The sequence below is a fragment of the Alternaria metachromatica genome (assembly GCF_023757995.1).
Source record: "Alternaria metachromatica strain BMP 0045 chromosome Unknown scaffold_16, whole genome shotgun sequence".
Classification (NCBI taxonomy): domain Eukaryota; kingdom Fungi; phylum Ascomycota; class Dothideomycetes; order Pleosporales; family Pleosporaceae; genus Alternaria; species Alternaria metachromatica.
The window spans coordinates 78871-103000 of NW_026055507.1; the positions used below are offsets into that span (position 1 = coordinate 78871).

The 24130-nt window shown below is 54.2% G+C and overlaps 3 protein-coding genes across 3 annotated transcripts; 2 read left to right on the top strand and 1 right to left on the bottom strand.

Moving 5' to 3' along the window:
* Positions 1–39: 39 nt before the first annotated feature.
* On the top strand, positions 40–1533 carry ARP2_1 (Arp2/3 complex subunit, actin nucleation center; the record flags this gene model as incomplete). Its single annotated transcript, XM_049333729.1, has 4 exons — positions 40–264; positions 324–470; positions 528–1319; positions 1369–1533. 4 exons carry the CDS (start codon positions 40–42, stop codon positions 1531–1533), a joined length of 1329 nt encoding a protein of 442 aa, XP_049186985.1.
* Positions 1534–3598: 2065 nt separating this feature from the next.
* Positions 3599–4165, top strand: J4E83_006820 (uncharacterized protein; the record flags this gene model as incomplete). The annotated part of the gene is made up of 1 exon (XM_049333730.1): positions 3599–4165. One exon carries the CDS (start codon positions 3599–3601, stop codon positions 4163–4165), a length of 567 nt encoding a protein of 188 aa, XP_049186986.1.
* A 15551-nt stretch (positions 4166–19716) lies between these two features.
* J4E83_006821 (uncharacterized protein) lies at positions 19717–23073 on the bottom strand (the record flags this gene model as incomplete). Its single annotated transcript, XM_049333731.1, has 1 exon — positions 19717–23073. One exon carries the CDS (start codon positions 23071–23073, stop codon positions 19717–19719), a length of 3357 nt encoding a protein of 1118 aa, XP_049186987.1.
* Between the last annotated feature and the right edge of the window lie 1057 nt (positions 23074–24130).

Here is a 24130-nt window from a genome sequence, read left to right on the forward strand (position 1 = left end):
GCATTGCCCGTTTGAGTGCTCACGGACCCCTGGCCAACCATGCGCCCCGCCAACGTCGTCAACCTCAAGGCAGGCAGCCCCGAGCTACGGCCAGCTTCCAACATCCACTCCTTCAGCCCCAACAACCCTTTCGAGCTTTGCACAGGATGGCTGAAGCTCCCATTGGTATGCGCAGCTGCCTCAGCTACATGTGAAGCTCTACTTACCCTCCAATTAGTCCTCGATGGCGGTACCGGTTTCCTCAAGGCGGGTTACGCCGGACAGGTATGTTTTATATACAGCCGCAGACTGGTCACGGCAAAAGCTAACAGGTCCCTCTTCAGAACTTCCCCGACCACCAGTTTCCCTCGATAGTCGGCCGACCCATCCTGCGAACCGAAGAGCGAGATGGCGGTGACATCCAGCTCAAAGACATAATGTGCGGTGACGAAGCAGCGGCAGCGCGCTCAATGCTTCAGATCACGTACCCTGTATGTGCATCGTCGAGATCTCAAGCTGCCCCCGAGCTAACGCTGTCTTGTCCGTAGATGGAGAATGGTATCGTCAAGCGCTGGGATGACATGCAACACGTCTGGGACTACACCTTCCACGACAAGATGAAGCTCGACACTACCGGCCGCAAGATTCTCCTCACCGAACCGCCGATGAACCCGCTCAAGAACCGCGAGACCATGTGCGAAGTCATGTTCGAGCGCTATGGATTTGGAGGTGTATACGTGGCGATCCAGGCTGTCTTAGCTCTATACGCGCAGGGATTGTCATCTGGTGTGGTCGTCGACTCGGGAGATGGTGTCACGCATATTGTGCCCGTATACGAAAGCACTGTCCTCAACCATCTCACACGCCGTCTCGATGTCGCCGGACGCGACGTGACCCGCAACCTCATCGCCCTCCTCCTGCGGAGAGGATACGCGCTCAACCGAACCGCCGACTTCGAAACCGTCCGTCAAATCAAGGAAAAGCTCTGCTACGTCTCATACGACCTTGAGTTGGACCAGCGCCTTAGCGAAGACACAACCGTGCTGGTGGAATCTTACACTCTACCTGATGGTCGTGTCATCCGGGTTGGCAGCGAGCGCTTCGAGGCTCCCGAATGTTTGTTCCAGCCGCATCTCGTGGACGTTGAGCAGCCCGGTATCGCCGAGTTCCTGTTCAACACGATCCAAGCGGCCGACGTCGATGTCAGGAGCAGTTTATACCAGGCCATCGTGCTCAGTGGTGGTAGCAGCATGTACCCAGGTCTGCCAAGTCGGCTGGAGAAGGAGCTCAAGCAGCTGTGGCTCACCAAGGTCTTGGGCGGAAACCCGGAGCGACTCAACGTGGGTACACACCTACTATGCCGGCTAAACTCTGCTAACACAGACACAGAAATTCAAGGTCCGCATCGAAGACCCGCCACGGCGAAGGCACATGGTGTTCCTCGGTGGAGCTGTGCTCGCGCACATCATGGCCGACAAAGAGAACATGTGGATATCAAAGGCAGAGTGGGAGGAACAGGGCGCGAAGGCGCTGGAGAAGCTGGGCGCGAGATGATACTAAGGAAAGCATGCAGCGACATACATCAACCAACAAATCCAACAATTTCACGACACGAGCTGCGTACCGCGAATAGCATGAGTGATCCGAGACATGTCGCTGGTGATTTACTACCTGTCACACCTTCTCAAAGCGGTCTTGTTTGCCGCGATTTACCTCGGTGTTCCATAAGCAGCCTCAATCTCCATTGCACGTCAACCTAGGGAAAGAGTGAACACCCTGGAGTCTAAATCGATGTTAACAGATCCATTTTGCGTGTACTCACCTTAATGTAGTCTGCAGACCTGTTCAGCTTTTCTCTTGTATGAGGTGATTGCTTTTGCCTGTTCCCATGCTAATGCGTGCGCCGACTCAATGTGGCCGAGCTCCTCCGGCGGCTGCATTGCTTCATCTACCTGAGCCGCACGCGGGAGATCTACCAAGCTGTACAACAGTACAACTTCTCCATCGCAAGTTGACGCATTGACGGGATGCCCAAACAACTGCTCTGATTGCCGCGCTAAGCTCTGTCCTCTGGTGCCCAAGCCAGACTACGTGACGGCATCGCATCGCGGCGAGCAAAGCCGAACCCTCTCTAGAAGAACATCACATACATTAAAGTTCGTGCGCTGGCGTCATCGGTCAGCGCTCAGTAGACGATGGAAGAATTGTGTGTAGGAGCGGCTTCGGCGGCAGTCCCTTCAGGCGGTATTTCCGCATGTTGGGTAATATGGGATTGTGCAGCGTTGTCTGTACCGTGCGAGCGGCTCTCCCTCCAAATAATATCGCACATATATTCTTCGGCGATGTTAGGGTGAACTTCGGGATAGACAGAGAAAAAGGCGCATGATGGATCACGATCGGTTCACGTCGTTACATCCAGCCAATATGTGCATGCCCTTTTGCGAAGAATGTCGCAGTTGTGCTGCACAGGTGGAATGCACTTGGCGTTGCGGCCGCAATGTGGTGGTGTCATGTCTTGTAGGCGCTACCGTTTGGTCTCATCAGACCGTACTTTGGAGAGCACGCGCGCGGACGTGAAAGAAAAAAGACGTTGCTGCAACCTGGCGCAGGGCTCTGCTGCAGATGCAACGGTACCCTATCACACCCTCCACGGCGCTGCAGGGCAATGGAGGGCAGTTTGCAATGCTGTCTTCGCACCACGCGTTTAGCGCCGGGCATTCTAAGGCGGGCACGTGTTCGGTCTTAATCATGAGCCGGGCATGCTGCACTGCGTCATAACGGACAAGCTGCACAAGCTGCTTAGGCGTGTTGGACGATTCGCATGGCTAGCGAGGCAGGAATTCAGCGCCCCGCCCAAACCGCGAAACCAAGGCCTGCGAGGTGAAATGACGAGATTATAGCGCCTGCTATCATGGCGCGCCTCGCTGTAGCGGCCTTGTCCTCCGTCGGTACTAGCTATGTAAAGGCCGCTGTGTACCAGTTATCCTATTCACTGTTAGATTAGCTTTCAACCCTCCCTCCTCTGCGCCGCCCTCAGACTAGCCGACGCACTGCACTCCATCTTACTTTGATTGTGGACCCAGGTTTCGGGAAAACACACGCGCCATCTGTACTCCGCCATAACCGGCCCGCAGCCACCTGTTGCAACTGATAGACACCGGCTTGGTGTGCTGCCAGTAGCAGGCGCCTGTGCTTCCACCACATTGAAACGGGGTCCACTTGAGCCGTGCATCAGGCTCGTTACCCTCTCAGGAACGATTACCGCACGACGGTGCGCCTTCAAGCGGAAGATCAACACTGTACCTTTCCAATAAGATCGGCTACCATCCCCGAGCCCTGCCACCAAGTCCCAAGCCTTTGCTGGACCCTCCCGCTGCTAGATATATTAGACACCGCCGCTGCTCTGTGCTTTGCTGCCTGCAAGCACGGTACTCCATCTTTCGATTATCCCTCTCCTCGCTGTCATTCAGGAGAAGTTGATATAACAACTCACCGGAGCCGCACCCTTCCTTCCTCCAGGTGAACGCGAGATATACTCGCCACTCGTCATATGCGATCTCCGCCAACGTCGCCTTCCCTTTCGCGAGTCATCTTCAGATCCGATACCTCCCACCAGAACATGTCTTCTCGAACTGCCGACCGCAGCATGCCTGCCATCAGCTCGCCTCTCTCGCCCAGATCACAGCCTCTCGACATTCCTTCCCAGGCTCGACGTCGACCAGCCATGAACCCACGGCAATCCAGCAACACCGGCCCTGCTGCACACCTGAGGCTTCCTTCTCTGCCCCGCTTCCACCCAGCAAACTACGCTTCGTCCCAAGGCTCAAGCCATGCAAACACACCTACTGCTGGTCCTGACAGCCCCAACTCGCCCGCTTCGCCTCGATCATCCAACAGGCAGTACGAGGTCCAGAGACAGATGTACCTCTACCAACAACAACTCCTCGCCAACACCAGCCGTCAACACAGGGGCTTTGGACCGAAGCCAACGAGCCCACGCCTGGAGCCACTCGCCAGCCCTGGGGTAGTCACTCCCTTGGAACTCGAAGAAGACGCCGGCGGTTACCTTACGGCTGGTGTGAGCCGTGCCGAAGCCGACCAGCACGTTGAGAAGTACATCCGCGAGGAGGCTCGTCGAAGGGGAGAGTACTCTCCTGGCCGTGCAACCTCCGTTGGTGGCCATTGACTATCCCGCCACCAGCAAAAGCAAACACACCACCACTCAAGCACTGGCACTCGGACACGGCACCGAAACAACTAGCCTCTCTACGCCTTTCTATTTGTCGAGCAATTTCGGAGTTATTTCATCTACGGCACGGAGCATCAACGGCGTTCATCATCCTCATCACCATTACAAACAAACAAAAAACCCAGCACACGAATCGTACACAAACAATAGACGGAGAACGGATGGAACGGCTCGTTCTAGCAAACACAGACTCGCAACATTCTTCTTCTTCAACCACACACTCCAAGTGCTGGAGCGTGGCAACCCGATCGCTTTTTCTCAAATACCCAACTATGCGTTTTTCATCCTCGGAGTATACAAACGTACCGCATGCATGCATCTCGCCTGTCCATAGCTTCGCTGTAAGCGCTCCACCAGTTGGTGTCGAGCTGGGCAGATGACGGGTCTTCTTTTGTTTCTTCATGTAGCTAGCAATGACAATTCAACTCTATCCCATTCATCATATGATTTTTTGCCTCCGTGATGCATGCCAACAATGCCTCGATCTACAATCTCACAAATCTTACCCAACAAACACTGCCACCTCCACCCTCCCTCCCTCTCCGCCATATCCAGATAGGTACAACCCGAGCATGCCGACCTACCCGACTCATGTCCTCCCTTCCCCATTCTTTCGCCCCCATTAAAAAATCACGCCCCTCCACTTGCCCACCCCGTATCCTTTTACCCAGCATGCAGCGCGCGCCGGCCACATTCGCCTCTCTGAAACACGCGATCAGCTGCTAGCCGCCGAAACCAGCGGACGTGTGTACAGACGTGTACTGAGTCGTTGTTACCACCGCTAACGTGATTCCCTGCACTTTCCTAATGTAATCAACCACGGCAATGAGAATGCAGAATATTCCCCACATCACTCCATAGTTACTAAGGTTGCAAGCCAACGCATCGTAGCGTCGACTAGACCCGTGCGAGCGGACCCTGATTCTTTCTTTGCAGTTTGGAAATTTCCTAATCTGCGCTCTGCATCCAATCCAGCTTTGCACTGGCAGTTTTGATGATGGGCTACTATCAAATGTCCACGGTTGGGTTGGTTCGATTTCTTCAATGGGCTACTACTATGTGACCAAGGTCTGCTACCGCTATGGTTGCAGTTGCACTCTCGCTTCGCATCCAGCGGCACTTACCACCACATGTCCGGGTCAATCGTGATTCCAAAAACCAAGGGAAAGGGATAGTCGAAAAGCAGGTTTAGACGGCCCGTTGACCAAATGTTTCGATCATCGCCAACACATGGCCATATATCAGCTGAGATATCGCTGTTCATGTTGATCATTCGGCGGCGACATTGGCGTTGGTCGCCGCAGGCCGTTCGCGTAAACCTGCATGTGTTTGCGAACAAAGGAAGATGGTCTAACTAAAGATCATCCTTTTATTCTGAATGGGTGATGGGGGATGTGAGATTTGCCAAGCGCAAGGTGCCCCGCAGTGCTGTGAAGGATCTTCATGGTGGGTTGCTGCTTGGGGTGAAGTGTGCCGGGTGGGTGATCTTGGCCCGGAAGGGGTTTGGACGTGATGCTTTCGAGGGGAACCGTGATTGATGTGTTGCATGTTGCGCATGGGCGGTTGTTTTTGCGGGAATATGCATGTATTGCGCATATTGTTTGTGTTGTTGAGGTTAGGGCTTTGCTGTACAACAAATGTGCTGGTAATAACCTTCTCTTTGTTGTCCTAAACCCACATCTACCCAACGCAAGCTGCACTAGAGATGAAAGTTGGACTGCGTTTAGTCTGCCAGCACATGCTATTTTGGCACAGCCCGCTCAAGATCGCACAGGAATGCCACAGAAAAACAGGGTCTTTCTTATCGCCGTGTTATTTCGTTTTGGGGCCGGCTTCCCTGCGTCTTTTGATACGAAAGCCGTTGGTTGGTGTGGTGTGGTAGACTTGTGCCCCGTGCGCCTTCCTTCACGGATCTAAGATGCCGAGTAAATGCCATGTGTGTGGGTCAAGAGTTATGCAGGGATTCGGCATCGGCTGTTTGCGAGCTCCCGGGCATCGATGCTGTTGTCAGTAAATATGTGGTGCGCAAAGGTCGTGGCACCCTGATGACGCGTGATGATGAGAGTGATGCAGAGAGAGACGCGTGTATATGCTGGGAGAGCCAGGGAAACCTCGAGATGGAGGAAGTGGTGCGATTGCAGCCTCTTACTCGTGGACCGCCGAGATGATTGCAGATCACGTGCGTGCGCTCATGAAGATCAGGGAAATCATTTTGAAGATACTAATCGCTTGGTCGTCCATCTTGAGTCGACATTGCAGTAGTTGCATTCGAGCCAATCGCTCGTACTCCAGGGTAGATTAGAGCCGCACCTGCTACTCGTCATTTGTCGCAAGTCGCTCTATCGTCTAATACCTTCGGTTCGGTTACTATACAATGAGTTAGAGCATAATTGGTGCAGTAGTACGTGCATGTCCAGGTAATGATGAGTAACCGGTGGTATTTTTCAAACTCCACAAGACGGCACACGATAGGTATTTCGTATCGACACTGCCTCCACTTCACGAGACGCGAAAGCCATTAGCGTACGCTGCCCAAGTCGACTTGCTGAACTCTGTCAGTTGTTAGCATGCCGACGTCGACGCACGTGGCCGTACGTTTGCCGCTCTTTCACCGCTTACTCTCCCATTGCGCCTCTCACGCCATAATCTTGGGAAATTTGGTTCGAACCGTAGCTAGTGTTCTGAGAGACGGATGACATGACGACACACGAATCGAAGGCCCAGGAATCGGGTCGTCGTCGGACCCTCGTCTGGAAAATGTCGATTCGATTGTAGCAGAGAGTCAGGTCCACTTCTTACTCCACAGCCAGCGCGATTTGTAAGTCGAACGTAATTCAGGAACGTCCAGGAACGATGGGGATGTGTTTCAGGAACGCCAATCATTTCGCATGTGGAAGGCACTGGGGATCAAAAAGTCAAAATGACGATTGAAAGAAACTACGTCAGCGGCGGTCGCGCTCCAGGGCTGGGATCTGGGATGCGCAAACAAGGCTAGTCCTCATGCAGTTAGACTCCCTCCGCTCTCCGCTGCTCCTTTGGGTGAAGGATACCTCAAGATGCAAGAGCATGTAAACATCAACAATCTTACCATCGCGATGGTCCGGACATACACTTCGATGATGCGGCGCTCCACAGAATCTTGAAGTCATCCTGACGATGCCTCGGGAGTCTCCCTTGAGCCGCCTCACAGCTAAACCCTCTCCACATCATAACCACCATGGAAATACAGTGCGCACATCAACAAGTATCTTCCACAACCCCACTTGAGAGCCGCATCATCTGCGACCCCGCAATGCCGCGTGGGCTTTTGCGGAGGGTGTGGTCAGATCTTCTCACCGACTTCTCGTCTTACCAACCCGTCGGCTCGCAGTGCGTAGTCAACTTATGCAACGATGGATCCAGAAGGTTAAGTTCAGGTTGCATCGTCATCTTCACCTGTACCTATGCGTCATTGTTGACATCAAGAGGCGGACAAGTACAATCACGGAACACCGTTGTTTTCCTAGGTGGGCGCGGGCCACTTCATCGCTGGCTTCCCACTAATGGTACAAGGATTGCATGAAAAAGATACACGGAGCCTGCTCAAGAGTCCATCCTAGATGTGGTCAAGCACTACATGCACGGAAACCTTTCTCGTCTAGGCATGGCATGGCGGGGAAACCTGCAATATGCAACTGCGCCAGGTCTCCCATCAATAGCATGAACTCACGCAGGAGACTGTTTCGTCATGGATTATGAAGAGAGAGGCGTCGAGAACGTCAGCGTGGGATGTTGACCCAAGAATTGGGAGCAACCGACAAGGTACCTCATCCACCAGGTGGAGGTTGTCAAAGTAACCTGACCAGCACTAACAGCCTTGCTTACGACTACAGTAAGAAAACCCAACCACAGCCCAACACAAATCAATGAGCAATCTTCGATCGCAGTATTCCTATAGTCACATGTACCGCTCCTCCACGATCGCGATCGCCAGCATAGATCAGCCGCGTCGGGCCTTTATTATCGGACCGTATAGGGACCCGCCATGCACGAACGGGACATGGATATCTTTGCGGCAACCACGCGTGGGATCAAGCGTCTCAAATTTCTACGCGACTCGGGATTAGTTTCCTTTGGGTGATCAGGCCGTCGGGCATGCCCGCTTTCCTTGCTGCAACGGTTGCGTGGGGTCCTCGAGCATAGCAGGATACAGGCCCATGGCGACGCGCGTTGGTTTGCGGCAAGCTCGCTTGTTGGCTGGGTAATCGTTGCTCGATGGTGAGGTGAGGTCTCCATATTGATGGATACATATGGAGACGACATATGTGGAGGAGTAAAACAATTGTGAGGCTTCAAGAGTAGACGAGCGAGCCGCGTATGGGTACTGTTGCGGTGGCGAAGGACTTCGATGAGCATCTGGTCGGGTGAGGCGGTTGTGACAAAAAACGTGTTGGAGTGTTTTGCATTCAAGTCGATTTGGTGTGTCGGCCATTGCGAACAGATGGCAGCAACGTGTGTGCTTCACAGAACTCTGCTCAGCGAGTGCGTCAGTGGCCTCACCTGGCTACGAGCACTATGAGTCTATCCGCTCAATGATTCAGCTTGGTATGAGTGCACATCGTACAGCGAACGCGGCAACGTCAAGGCATCCATTTTTGTACGCTGGCAGACCGCTGTATCAATTGTTCTTCAATAGGGTAACCTGGTCATCAAGGAGCGTTCCCATCGTAGCCATGCATATATAAGTTTGCCTAAAGATTCGAGTACCTACTCTCTTTCTATTTCTAAAGCAATTACCCTCTTAATTGCGTTCTCATAGCTACTCCTGACAACCCCAATCACATAAAAATCAACCATGGCCCGAAAAAGCTCTCGCAGAAGCCGTCGCACAGAAGACCACCCCGACCCCTTCGCAGGCTACGACCCAAACGACCCCCGCGACTATGTAATGAGCCACACAACACACGACGACGGAACCCACGACTACTCTTCAGGCCACATCGATGCACCAAACCGTGGTCGTCGCGGCGAACGGCAGCCGACCTACGACGAAGCCGGTCAGATGGGTTATGCTCACGCGGCTTTTGAGAATCACATGGGCGGAAGGGCGGCCGGGTGAGTAGAATCGATTCTTTTTTTCGCAATTTTTTCTCGCCATGCTGACTTATACATCTTACTAGGTACGGCCGCGGCTACGTCCAAGGTGGACAATACGGCTTCAGGAAAGGGAACTTTGATGAAATGTACGATGGATATCAGGAGGGTGCCGACTATGGTTACGAAGGAATGTATCAGCAAGGTGCTTTTCACGGTGATATGTATAATCGTTATGGGGGTTACGATGACTTCACTGGTGGTGGCATGGGTGGGTATGGTGGGTATGACGACTTCCACGACGGATATGGGGGTTATGAAGGGTATGGCTACGGGGGGTATGATGACTATGGTGGAGGGTATGGTGGGTACGACGATTATGGAGCGTATGGCGGTTATGGTGGTCATGGTGGATATGGCGGATACGACTATTACTGAGATCTCATGAATAGTCGAGTACTGCGTTTGGACTATTAAAGACAGCCCACGAAATTCTTGCTCGATATCCATAGCTTCATTTGATAAGCAGAGCGACCTGAATTGATGTCAATCATTGATCTCCAATATCTGTCATCATTTAGCTCAGGTACTGAGGTATAGTAATGCAATGTTTTCTATTCTCTAGCCACGAGTGTAGTATGATTTTCTCCCTTTTTTCTACATGCAAGCATCGTGATAAGGCCCTAAGGGCAATAAGGAGTGTGAAGAATCGAATGCTACTTCCCCGATATAGTCCATAAAGACCTCTGCACTGCGACCGGAATCCTCATCCTGCTTTGCGTCTTCTGTACACCTCTGCCGGGCCGACGTTGAAGTACGATGTCTTGCTGGCACAGATATCGGCATAAGGCCGAGTGTCGGCGCAGTCGCATGCAACATAGCACCTGCATGTAAGACGGCAAGCCAGGTTGCAGGGCGGATCTGATCCAATATCGATATCTGTGCTAACGCACTGGCGATCGCCTTCTTTGGTCCTGCCGACGGAGCGCACTGTGGGTCGGGCGACCCCTTGTGAAGCATCTTGCCCCGTTGGGTGGAAGAGAGGCTCGCAGCCAAAACGTGGTACGTACCCAGTAGGAATAATTCCTACGGTATCATAAGACAAGAGATCAGTCGTATCCGTTATTGCCAGTGCCTATCTGACTGGCGAAAGCCGTAGAAACGCTACGAGCATCGTCATCCTCAAAGCCACCAAGTCCACTGCGCAGGCCGCGACCGGCACCGAAGCCAGTGCCAACGTTAGGACCCTGGCGGGTAGTCTCTACGTAGCGGTTGAGACGATCAGACTGACTGAGGGAGGTCGGCTTGTTGTAGTCGTTCAAGCTCAGGCCAGACAGGCTGATACCGCCTGGTGCATCGCTGCGAGTATCGGTAAGCTCGCTAGCGGCGACCGACTCACCAGCAACGCTTGCAGGTGCGCCGTTCTTGCCCTTACCGTTGGGGCGACCAGGAAGAGGCCATGACTCCTGGAAGTTGGAGAACATGGGAGGGTAATTGGAGGGAACACCGACACCACCAAGAGCAGAAGAGTGGACTGAAGAGACGTCATCTGGGATGTAGCCGACAATTGAGCCGTTGTCGTTGTACTCCTGGCGGGGCTTGTTGCCGTTGAAGCCAGCCTGACGACCGGAAGTCATAGCATTGGCGTGCTGGTAGGCCATCTGGTAGCGCTGAGGACCACGGTAAGTCTGCTTTGGGCGGCTGAACTGCAGAAGCGAAACCTGCAAGTTGGTCAAAGGACCCTCAACAAGGCAGTTGCGCTCCTTGAAGTGAAGAAGAAGGTAGTGCCATAGCGGATGCTTCGAGAGGACCTTGGGGTTGCCCAGAATGACGAGACCGTACTTGGCTCGGGTCAGGGCGACGTTGAGACGACGAGGATCGCTCAAGAAACCAATACCCTGGTGGTCGTTGGAACGGACACAAGATAAGATGATGAAGTCCTTCTCACGACCCTGGAAAGCGTCGACGGAGGCAACTTCGACTTCCTTGTAGTTTTCCTTCTTAAAGCTGCCTGTTGCCTGCATGGAGCTGACAACATAACTACGTTGACCTTCGTATGGAGTGATGATACCGATATCGCCAGGTTGTACACCTGCCTTGAAGAAGCGAGTGACAATCTTTTCAACGTTCTGAGCCTCGGTACGGTTGAGGTAGGATGTTCCAGAGGCTGAGATTTCTTCGGCACCGAGGTTGGACCAGAACATCATAGGGCTGTCGACGACGGGCCAGGGGAAGTCGACATCGCGACGGATGCGCTCCTGCATGGTGACACCGTTCTGAAGAGAACCCTCGTAGAACATGTTCGAAGGGAACTCGGACAGACAAGGATGCATACGGTACTGAACCTGGAGGCGAATAGGAGAGCATCCCAGAATGACGAGACGCTCAAAGAGAGACTGGTTGAGACCAGCTGTTGCGGCCTTCTTGTTCATGATGACAGGTCCAAGTTGCTGGTGATCACCAACAAGCACGACCTGCTTACATCCTAGTACCAAGGGAATCATGCACTCTGGCTCGGCTGACTGTGTCGACTCGTCGATGAGGACGGTGCGGAACTTCATCTTGGAGAGACGAGGATCACCAGCGCCGACGCAAGTGCAGCAGATGACATCGGCTGCGTTCAGAATCTCGCGCTCCGCTGCTCGGGTAAGCTGCTTGAACTTCTTCTCATCTTGGCTTGACAGTTCACCGACATCGCTCTTCAACTGGTTCAACTTGTTGAGCTCGACGTTGGTGTCGTTCATGCGGACTTGCTCGTGGAGGGAGAGGAAGCCGACAGGAGATTCGACATCCTCCCTAGACTTAGCGGTGACACGGACAGTCTTCAGCCCAGTAAGATGAATACGTTCGCACAGCTGGTCAACAGCGACGTTGGAAGGTGCGCAAACCAGGACCTGGCTACCGCTGATTTTGCAGAGATGGTAGATGATGGTGGCTGAGGTGACAGTCTTTCCAGTACCAGGAGGACCTTGGATCAAGCTGAGTGGCTTTTGAAGAACACTCTTGACAGCGTTGATTTGACTGGCGTTCAATTCAGGAAGACCTGGAACGCTGAACTTGCGGGGAATCTGGATCTTCATGGGCGCGGAAGCAACCTCGTGGCCGAGAAGACGATGGAAGATGTAGCCTGAAACGCTCATCTCGTCGATGGCAAAGGTCTTCATGGCATGTTGCATGCGGTCGAACGAAGTGGCCTTCCAGACGTAGTCGGCGCTGAAGTTGTGGGTGCACTCGGTAGGGACGGACTTGTGGTCGCCCTTGGTGCGCAGCTCAATCGTCACCTCATCGGACTGGTTGTTTGGGATCTTGATAACATATCCAACGCCTTCCCAGTGTGGACGGAGTTCTCCTGTATAGCGCAAGCGCATCTCGTCGCCGACTGCGAGCTTGACGTCGCCCAGCTCGAGCTTGGGGAGGATGAAGCTGGCCGTGTGCTTGTTGTTCAGGGCCATGTCCCAGCGAACGATAAGGTTGTCCTGCGACTGCGATTCCTTCAGCTTGCGATCATAGTCGGCCTCGATCTTGACTAGAGGACCAAAGACGTTCTGGTATTGGAAGGCGTCATCGTAGCGGAGCAGGACCTTCGCGATAACCTCCTCTTGACCAGCGCCCTTCTCAAGATCGGCAATCGTAGCATTCGCGTTGTCCTTCCATAGCTCTTCGAGTTTTGCGATAGTCTGGGGGCTGAGGTGGCGAGCGCGGAGTTGCTCCTGATCGCTTGGGGCAGGTACGAGCCAAGGGAGGAAAGAGCGGTCTTCGATGAGCGGCTGCCAACGCGACACGTCCCAGTTCATGTCCTTTTGCGAAGGCATGGAGGCGCATGGCTGGCGACATAGAAGGACGACGACGGTGTCTGATTTGGCGGGGATGAAGCCGAGGAGGAAGACGTTCTTGGTACCGCAGTTGTAGCATTCGAGCGTCGTGTCGCCGAGCGAGGAGGCGGGGTGGAGCTGGACTTCCTTGTGACGGGCGCGGACGAGATGGTTGATGATGTGCGAGGAGGACGAGTTGCCACGGGCGCTACAGAACCACTTGCTGCAGGCGAGACACTTAACAACGCTGCCGGCGTTGTGAATGCCACAGTATGCGCCTAGTCGGGACATTAGTATGCCTCTCATTCCCTCCCAAACCATCATTACCTACAAGCGTGTGCTGGTAGCTCCACCTCGGCGTCTTCCGCTCGCATAGCAGACTGGCCGTTGCGTCCGCCGACTGGCATACTGGCCATGCTCTCCAGGTCGTCTTCATCGTACTCTTCGTCATCATCTGCGCGTCGCCTACGCGAAAGACCACCGCGTGCAAGATCGCCGTCGAGAATGCCCTCGTCTACGTCACCGGCGTTGATGGTGGCAGCCGAGTCGGACACCAGGTGGTTGCCCATGTGCGTAAAGGCGCCCTCCATGATGAAGGTTCGCGTCCAAGGCTCCTGCTTTATTCGAAATTTGTGGGGTCGGGATCAGAGGGTCGGGGGCAGTTGCGGCCGGAGGTGTTGTGGGTAGAGTATGAACAGGTCGACTGCTCACACCATTTCCAGCGGGAGGTTGTGTGGTAGCGCTTGGCGTGTTTGCGCGCGCAAGAGGTGGTGGCGGCGAAAGATTGTGTCTCAAGGTTGCAGCAATTCAGCGGGGTCGGAATGTCGGAGCACAAGGCTTAGCGCGTTTCTTACCTGAGGCATCGCTCTTTCCTTCACAAGACCTTCACTCCGCGTTCAAACACCATAGCTCGAGTCGAGTCTCTTTTCTTTCTCCTTTGTCCGCCCAATACCGCCATTCTATATACCTCGTCAGTTCAGGACCCGCCTCTGTGGCAGTGGCGCTCTGCTAGGTTTCACAACGGCTTTTGATCGTCACTGGAATGACCTGCAGCAGAGCCGCATTAATGGACCCTTTATTCTAGTGCCAACGTCTTTCGTACGGATGTGTCGAAGCCATACGCCCTCATGCACACTCTCTTGGAGTCTTTACTTGCAAGGCTCGACATAGTGTGAGTTGAGGACTACTTTATTGTTACTCGACTATGCCCACCATAACCGTCCACGGCTTTCACCGATTCCTCATATTTCAGAGGATATCTATCGGGTTTATCGCGTACATTTTCTTGTATGAAGTCAAACGCAGCGGTTGGTATGATTTTCTTGTATGGAACTTTGCCCAAATGCCAACCCGGAGGTCTCAACAGTCACCCCATATCTCGCTTTCGCGATGACCGAGTAAGGGCGCGCGGCTTACGTTATCCGAGCACTCTATACAACTCGTAAAGCTAGGTCTTCGCGGCTTGCAGAACATTTCACAAGAGCGAACGGACAGGGACGCCATCGACGACGTTTGCCAACTCCGGAACAGCACTATGGTGGCTACAATTTGTATCGCAATTCACAAGCAACATGTAAGACATAGTCTTGCATACTACCTACTTGCTAAGATATAACAGTGTGTATGCAGCGACTTGGAAATGCGACACAAATTTTGGCCACCCCTGCTGACAGCTCTTCTACGAAGCGAGCTTTTCCAACCCCCACGTCTGTGTAACGGTACAACGTCAATGTACTGATACATGACGATATATTCAGTCTCTTTACATCGATGCTGCGTACTGCCGACGCAATACGATGCCAACCCGCCGAGCACTATCGCCGGAGAGCATCCGAGTGCCCCACACCTACTCATTGGAAGTGGCGGCAGCCGCAGTATCCACACGGGTAGACTCGTTGGTTCCAGGAGACAAGGCAACAACGTGCCGCACGGGACTGGCCGAATGATCGATCACCGCTTCTTTACCTCATGCGGGGTGCAGTCTTGCGGCACGACTTGCATGCGTTTCTACCACTGGCATTGCCTCCAAGCCACATGCGCACACTGTATCAGCCAGCCTGCGATATAGTTTTAGCAGGGGTGGCGTTGCCTCCAAGCTGCAAGCCACTACTTCATGACTTTGCTGCATGGACTCAGAGAGCATCGCGAGGTACGTCGGTCCATGTGTATCGCAAATTCACAATATCTAGCGAAAATGGCGTGCGACCCGAAATACGTAAACGGCGCATGTTACGACTTGGCTGAGGCATGAAACTTCTCCGTATAATGCCGCCAGGCTACGTGTACACGTTTTGGTCCACGCGCAGCTTACTCCGTCGCTTCGCTGAAGGATAAGGCCCCAGACTATTCGATATTACGGCGGGCTGAAGGAACAGGAGTGAAGCAACATGATCGACTGTACCGCGCCAATGATATCTGGCGCATTGAAAACCACGCCATATGCAGCCAGCTCGAACAGTCGTGTCATAGATAACCACATCAACATTATCGAATGAGCTTCGTACTCAGAATGTCGATCGACACTTGGGCCATCAGAATCAATCACTCTATGTTGATTGATCACCTACTCGCGGCACTTGCGGCTTCAACAGGTGAACAAATATACCGGCTACCTGGATATATGTTAGTAAGCAGTCTCTTCTCTGACCTACAATGCCTAATGAGACACGAAGATCCCTACCACCGTACTGCAGAACAATCCGAAGTAGGTCATCTCGTCATTATCGCAATGATAATGTCACGCATCTGCAAGCCTCCTGCTAGTCAGCAGCTTATGCACTACGCTCATCTCTCAATCCGATATTTCCGACAATGCGAAGCGAGACACGGCACCATTGAGCTTCATGTTTAACTCCACATGCATATACGATCTCACATCGACTCCATCAGGCGTCGACTTCCTGCGCCTTCATCATGCAGGACGCCTCATTCACAAGATCAACAGCCCACCGGAAGATTTCGCATCTGACCGGCTATCAGTTCATGCGCCGCCCCCACAAGAAGTACCACGTTGTTCAGCGCCTGGTTCGCATATCCACTGTGGGACCCTGCTTGGTGAAGACTTTGATGAAGAAGTCTTGAGTAACCGCGGCTTGCGCCTGCTCAAGTTGATCGGCGAATGCGAAAGGCGCGGGAAGGACATTCCAGCCTCAAGTCAATGGCTTGACGTTTGATCGGAGTACGGCGCCACGTGCGGTAAACACCACGCTGCAAGCCTCGCAGTCAAGGAACAGAGTGGATACTCAGCACCTACCACTGAGTCGAGCGCGCTTATCTCACAAATTGCGGAGTTTACCAATTTCGCAAAGTCCTTACATAGAACAGTTACGCCCCGCAGAAGCGAGGTACCCATACCAAACGCCCCGAGGCTCGTGCGAACTCAGAACTCAGCTTAATGCTTACGAGAGAATCGGAGCATCATCTTCACCGATCAGAAATCACGGTGACACAAATCCGATATGCCTCACCTTTTCGAATCTTCTTTTTTCGGTGCAGCGAACATCCACTCTCAGCCTCGTGCATGCTGCAACCTCCGCAATAGATAGTGTAATCGGTCCTACTCCACGGTCATACAGCATCGTAAACGCAAGGCACAACACCCACCTGCCTTTCCCGCTGCTACATACCCATCACACAGCATACTCGTGACATGTAAAACACATCGGATCACCATCCGAGCAAATAGACTTTCGAACAAATCACGCATGGCAGTTCTCAGCTCCGCATCCACCCGCCTCGCAGGGCAGTCGTACATGAACACGTACATGAAAGCTCGGCCCCGCAATCCTTTCCAAGTTTTTCTCCCTCAAGCGACAGTCGCATTCGTGATAGCTCTTGCCAGGCGAGCCATTCACGTACTGAGGGAGTGACATCCACATCGTAAATGTCTCGCATATGTTCTGCATGCTTTCGCATCCACCATCTCCGATGCCCAATGTGTGCCTCAAGCCCAAGATCTCCTCCGAGAGGTTGCGAGCAGAGCGCCAGCAGCGGGAAACCGAAACTCTACTTACCTATTCAACACGTGCCCTTGTCTACCTACCCGCGACATGCGTGCCCTGCGTGCGTGCGTACATGCAGCGAGACTTAGCAACACCTCAGGCCGAAGGAACGCTGCGTTGCGCTCGGACACTACGTATTGCGTGCATGCTGTGTAACATACTATACATATATACACATGGCTCATGACTCGGTACATGATCCAAGCCCATCTGCATGCTGCACACTGCTCCGTAGTAATCCACGGCCATAGGTCAGAAACGGGAAGGAACGAAACGAAGGAAGGTGGACGAATGCGCAGAGGAGAGCGCACGCACAGCCGCAAAAGACCAGAGTTCGCGTCACACAGGCACAGCCGCAGGCAGGCAGCAAGACTATCGAATTTTGACTCGTCTGCGTATACCTGACTTGACTTGACTTGGTTGAATACGCCATGGAGGTTGTGTAACGTTACCGCGGTGATCGGATCGTGCCGTCCTGGTTCCGCCCTTGGATTTTGCTTTTTCGCGTGTCCCCAACGCACGCGCAGGCTGCCAGCCTCGAACGGTTCCTTCCATACTTTCGGTACGGAGGCATCATCACATCATCAGTACAGTAAACACCAACCATCGCGCATCTCCATCCATTCGCGCAAGGCCCACTGCCCAAACCCAATCTCTTCTTTCCCCTTACCTCACCACTTTGCCTCACTTCCTGCTGGCCAGCCTTACCTCTCCCACTCAAATCCATGGCCCAGTCCAGCCTCTGCGCCCGAACCACATCCGCAACACCCGCAAGACCGGATAGTGGCTTTTGCGTTCCCGTGCTCTGCGGGGAACTTTGAACCCACACTTCCGTCCGCCGTCACTGGAACCTACGAACCAGCGAGCGAACAGCTTTCGGGCGGGCATGCGTGCGCAAGGTTTACACTTTTTTGCTCTTTCACAACCCTACCCGTGCGCCACAGCGGTCCAGATCCACGACGGACTTTTTGCTCCTTTTTCCTTTTTGTCAACGCCAACGAAATAGGTGGCTAAGCTTGTGGTTTTCTCCGCACGTTAGCTAGGGCGGTATACTACGGCACTGTTGGTTGCAGATGTAAGTGTATAGTGTTGTCATGATGTAGTGAAGCCGGGGTGCGGAGTAAGACGTGTTTAGTGCTGCATGTGGAGAGTGAGTGTGGGGTGTGTTGGCAAACAGAAGTCATTCATTCATTTTCGCGAAGAAGCTACTGCAATAGTAAAGCCCAGCTGTAGTGTGCGTGCGGATGGTTAAAAGCTTGGAAGAGAACACGAGGTTAGGACGGAAGCTAGCCACGTCAACCACGGCCGTGGTGGCAGGCAGAGGTTAGCTGGAAATGTCATTGTTCAAATTACCATGTCTGCCGTGCGCCATGCGTTGCGGCGGCCTTGTGCGGCTCCGAGGAAGTGGTTGAGAGGGAGCGTAGCTCGTGCTCTCGAGACGAAGATCGTGAACGGCTGCGTCGATCGGGCTGCAAGACCAGCCCGCTCCCAACCCATCGCCCCTTTCCGCCAGCTCCTGTCCAGCCCAGTCTCCTGAGCGACGGGAAAAATATTTTCTGTGGTCATCATTCACGGTGGTCAGAGCATGGAAGCATCGAGAAGGAGGGTTGTGTGGAAATTTGACTTCCAAATCTGCGCAATCGTGGCGCTGAAGCCGTGTGGTATCATTTCTAAATGTTTGTTGAGTGGTATCTTCCTGATGATTAACCTTATCCCACGCCAATGCCATGCCCATTACCCACAACAAGCCAAAGGGCCAAAGAGTGAACATGCGCCAATGCCCACCCCCTCTTCCTTGCAAGACTAGCATGCAAGACCGGGCCGGCCCACGTATAGAAGTGAAGAGAAAAAGATTGCACCAAACCATGTCCTGCATCGAAGCGAAATTGATCGTCCTCTATCGGAAGGAGGAGACGAAAGAAAGAAAACAACCCGAAAAGTCAACAGCCGACCGTCCATGCGAAAACCCCGCACCGCAGGCTCGGCAATTGTAAACAATGCTATGCAAAGCAGTTTTGATGTTGTCGTAGCGTCGTTAAGAGTTTGCTAACAAAGGAAATAAGAGAGAACAGTAGAAGCTTTGTACAGGTAATGATCGAGCGATGAAGCTCAAGAAGCAAGTCTATGGGATATCGCCAAGATGCAGTAACTAAGGTCAAAGTTTGCTCGCCGGCAAACTATCCTTGTTGGTCCCCCATGGTTGAGTGTTGCGCCGATGACCGATGTGAAAACAAAGTATTGGTTGTAGAAACGGGTATATGCTAGAAGCGAAGAGTGGGACGAGGCGATCAGTGTCCAAGAGGACACATGATCAACGATAACTTTTGAGTGCCGAGGCCAAGTTGCGGTTCGATGGAGTTTTGATAGCCGTCGGAAGCGGGCCTGCCAACACAATGCGGTTGCGCCAGGACGCGGTATTTGGATTGAGGATGGGTCGGAATTGTTTGCCGTGACCCTTGTCGTGGCGCCAGGCACCAATGGAAGATGCCGAACCGGAACGCCGTGGGATAACAGAGTAGAGGTCGGTACAGATGAGATGTATGATACAAGTCGGATCGACGCGTGGCGCGTCGTCAGCTGCAAGCAGTGGCGTCATGCTACACTATCGCTCGAACGTGCTCGAGCGACTGATGGAGTCTAGGTCGGATTCGCGCGACTCGCTTCCCGCGCGTTGTTGCTCTTCCTTGCGCTTCCTGCGCTCACTGGGTGCACGGCTGATCAAGCGCCTCACGAAGCTGCGGCTTGCCTTGGTGTTGGTGGGCTCTTGAAGCGGGCTGGTAGGCTCAATGGATGATCCGCAAGAAGCGTTGGCGGCAGGCTCGGGTGCGTCGACAATGTCCTGCTTCTTGATCTTGCAGAAGAGAGTGGAGAACAGGTATTGCTCGCCATTGCTGTCGTAAAGTGGGAGATGGCGGTAGCCTTGCTGGATGCTGTTGAGCTTGGCCGTGAATGTAGCCAGAGGGGCGTGATTGGTGGTTCGGGCATCGAGCGAGTTCCAGACAGTCCAGCGGACGAAGACAAGGCTGGGGTACCTAGTCGTAACTGTCATATCAATCTCGTTGCCGAACTCGGGGTTGTAGCCATTGCCCTCTACGATGCGTGTTCGCTTACGCAGAGGGTTGCCGATACCAGAGTGGCCATTGCGAGCAGATGCGTCCTGTCCACCAATACCGGTGGCATTCGCACCCATGTCTTCGGCACAGTACATCTCAAACTCAACATACGGGTTGATGTTGGCTTCCTGTCCGAGGCCGCGGGGTCGCGGGAGCTGTTGAGCAGAGATGATTTGCACAGTGAACTTGACTTCCTTCTTAGGTGCCTTCCTGTGACCAATGACTGGGGTCTGTGACTCAAGACGAAGGGCGGCGGGCTTTAGCACGTAGCCTGTGCGATCCTCGCCACCAGCAAACATAGCCTCGTTCAACTGCTGACCGAGGTCATAGGTTTGCCAGTTCAGCGCAGCCATCTGGACGCCACGACGCCAGAACTTGAGAGGATCGAAGTTCGATGAGTTGATGCGGAAGGCGTGAGGGTAGACGCGCATGAGGCAACGCATGTTATGCTCCTCAAGCAAGTGCTTCTCCCGGGCTCCAGGCTTGGTGAGCTTCTCAAAAGCACGCTCGTTGATAGAGAAGACGTGGTTGAAGGTGTTTGCGTCCATGCTGCCAAAGTCTGTGAACTTAACTCCCCTTGTGTAGACACCGAGGTTGCCGAGCTCTTTCGTGATGTTGCTGGTCTTGGCCTTCTTCGGCTTACGGCGATCATCTACTACCTCAGCAGTCTCGGCAGTGGTTGCATTGGGGCTGTCGCTGTCTTCAGCTGAGCTCACAGCTGCGGAGGTGGGTAGCGTGTTGTTTGAAGTTCGGGGTGTTGCCCAGAAGGATGCTGCTCGCTCTGGTGGGCTCATTGAAGGCGGGCTGGAAAGAAGAGGCGAGTTTGGGATGAGGTTGTCGTTCAGTATGACAGGTCTCGACCAAGGGGAGCTGAAGCTGCGCTGTCTTCGGGAAGTGATTTCGCCCATAAGAGCCCTGGTGTCGATTTCATCGCCAGCAGCACGCTTGACCTTGATGAGGATGCGGTGCTTCAGCTCTTCTGGTGAGGGTAGCGACTGCGACTCGAAGTCTAGTGGCTGGAGAACCAATTTGTCACCAAACTCCTGCATCATGATCTTGACCATGGCAGACTGTTGGACCGGAGAGCAGTGCACCTCAAGCGAGAGGATGACTGGGTAGGGTGATTCTGTGAAGGCGTACTTGTTGATGACCTTGATGGTGTCTTGGAAGAGGATGCTCTTGGTCAGAGTGCGGCCGTGCATGACGACCGGAATGTTGTCGGCGCCATCCCAGCAGTCGATCTCAAGGCATCGGCAGCCCTTCTGAAGCGCAGTAATGTACGCCTCAGTGCTTGATTCGCCTGCAACTTGACGGCCGAGCAGGTAAGTGTTGTGTGAGCTGGAGATGTAGTACTCGTTCAATGGTCGGTTGAGTTCCTGTGGCTGGCCGGCTGGCTTGAGGATGGAGTTGGCAGCCGAAGTCAGGTACGTCTGGAAAGCGGGGAAGTTCATGGCCAATGGCAATGGGACCTCTCCGCCCTCGGTCGGAGTAGCAGCCATCCTGGGTCTTGTTGCACGCGCAAACTTCTCAAAGGTGTTGGTCCAGTATTCGAGATCGGCGTTCACGTCTACGCCTTGCTCGCGCTGCAGAAAGTCGAAGAAAGTGTACTTGTCCATCTCAATTTTTGAGCCAGACGTGTAGGTCTTGTAGATCGCCTTGATGTCTTTGCGTTCCTTGAGGCGGCGCACAAAGTACAAGAATTGCGATTGGTTTAGTTTTCCAGCGTCGAGGGTATCGGCTTTCTGGAAGTAGGCGCGAAGGGTGGCTTCGGTGCAGTTGATGTGTAGACTTCGGCACAGCTCGACGGTGCTGGGGAAGTCAAGTGTCTCGTCGCCCTCGCCACGCTTCTTCATTGCGCGTTGCCAGACGAGCTTTGCGCTCTTGTCGGCAAAGCCCAAGAGGCCGGCCATGAGGTCGATGCGGTTGCGCGACACAGACTCGAGCGTCTGAGTCCACATGTTGAAGATGCCAACGTCAGGCGCAATCAAGTGCATGGTCCGTATCCGGCCCTTGGAGCGTGTTGTGTCGGTGTAGACGATGGTAAACCAGTAGGGGGCCCAGTTCTCGGACAGGTTGCACTCCTCGCGGTAGTGCTTAGCTTCCGGGCCTGAGCGGATCTCCTTGACATCGTCGATGTAGAAGGCTTTGGAGGGGCGCGAGGAATCCCAGAACACCTTGGCTGATTCCAGATCAAGCCGCAGGTTGATCTCCTTCTTCTCCTTCTTGGTAATCTTTCTCAGAACGGTGCCTTGCTCGAGGCGCGAGTTGCGTACGGGGGCGACAACGGCGGCGTCTGGTATCGAGCTGAAGCTGGGGGTTGGGTGTGAGATGCCGAGGCCGTGGATGGGCTCAAAGGGGTCTTCTACGGCTTCCTCCTCTTCAAAGGCGTCGAAGTCGGAGATGCCGGTGTCGGCGTCGGCGGCAGTCCTGCTGTCGCTGCGGCGGCGCATGATGACAGGGCCGGAGCTCTTGTCGCGCTGCGCAGACGCATTGCCTCGGCGGAAGCGACCTGGAATGCCCTGCGCGCCGCGGCTCACTCTGCGGATCAGGCCCGGTCCCTTTCCTAGGGCCTCGGCCATGGCTGACGGCGAGGACGTGGGCGGCGACTGGACGGGTGGTGGAGGCAGGAGCGACTCGGGCAGGGTGTAGGAGGGAATGGCCGGCAGCGAGGACGAGACGGGCACCATGCCCTCGGGCGTGGACTGCAGGGAGCCATTGAGAGAGCCATTGAGGTACGAGGCCGTCAGCGCGGGACTGGAGCGGGCGGGTATGGTGATGGCGCGTCCAAAGCTGGGCGAGGGCGAGGGCATGCGCGGTCGCGAGATGGCGTCGTGCAGCAGCGACATGGTTGGTGGTGTGGAACAAGCAAGAGGATGTGACGGGGCGGGCTAGTAAATCTTCATGGCGCGGGCCGTGGTGAGGGAGAAGGAGCGTAACGGCGAGCGGGCGCCTCTGGGTAATAAAAGCAGTCAGGATCAACAGCCTGCTGGGTCCTGGTGGAAAAGCGTAGGCTAGGAGCAGCTTCGCATCGTGAGACTGACGGAATGCGTTTGGGCTATGACGAGTCGGGCTTGGGAAGCGCGCGCTGCGCGAAGATGCAGACGCAGGTCAGCTGGGATTACTGGAGAATTGACTTGCATGCACTCTGCATGGATAATTTGGGATCTGAGTACTCCGGAGCAGTCGTGGGGGTTGCAAGCGAATCGCGTCGGCAGACCAGGGCGGGCGAAAATCAGTCAGCGCGCGAGTGGGCGCTGCAGGAAATGCGGAGAAGGGTGTGGTGAGGCGGCGTATCGTGAGTGAGGTGGTGGAATTGGTGGTGAATACTCGGTGGTGTGAGGGTCTTGTGCGTCTGCAATTGGGCGTAGTGTGGATAGTTGGTGGATAGTGTGCGAGAGGAGTGGGCTGTAGGGCAGACAGGTAGTAGTATATGGGCAACGGCTGCGCTTGGCGGCCGTCTTTGGGCCAGGAACAGACAAGGCGCTCACCGAATTTTCAGCTAAATCTTACAAGCACACGATTATCCCTTGACTCCTAGTCATTCGGGCTTCCATCCGCCTCCGCTCAATTCGGGCTCCGAGGGCACTTCCCTGTTTGTCTCCTGGCCTAGCGCTCGACTGCGAGAGCCGCGACACTGGTTAAGGCCCCACTGAGCAACGGTGTCCTGTATGACGCAGCCCATGGTTATACTATGGGGTCCGCCAATCATGGCGCCTCACCGTTCGACGCCTGAGGATCACGGCCACGGCATTCCACAGGCACCCAGCGCGGCAGCATGGCACAATGCGATGACAGGGCAGTGCATGTTCTGCTCTTGTTCATTGTCCACCGAGTTGCATCACAGGGAGCCATGCTCCATAGTCTGATCCATCGCCCATTGTCACGATGCCGTGCCTTCCGGAG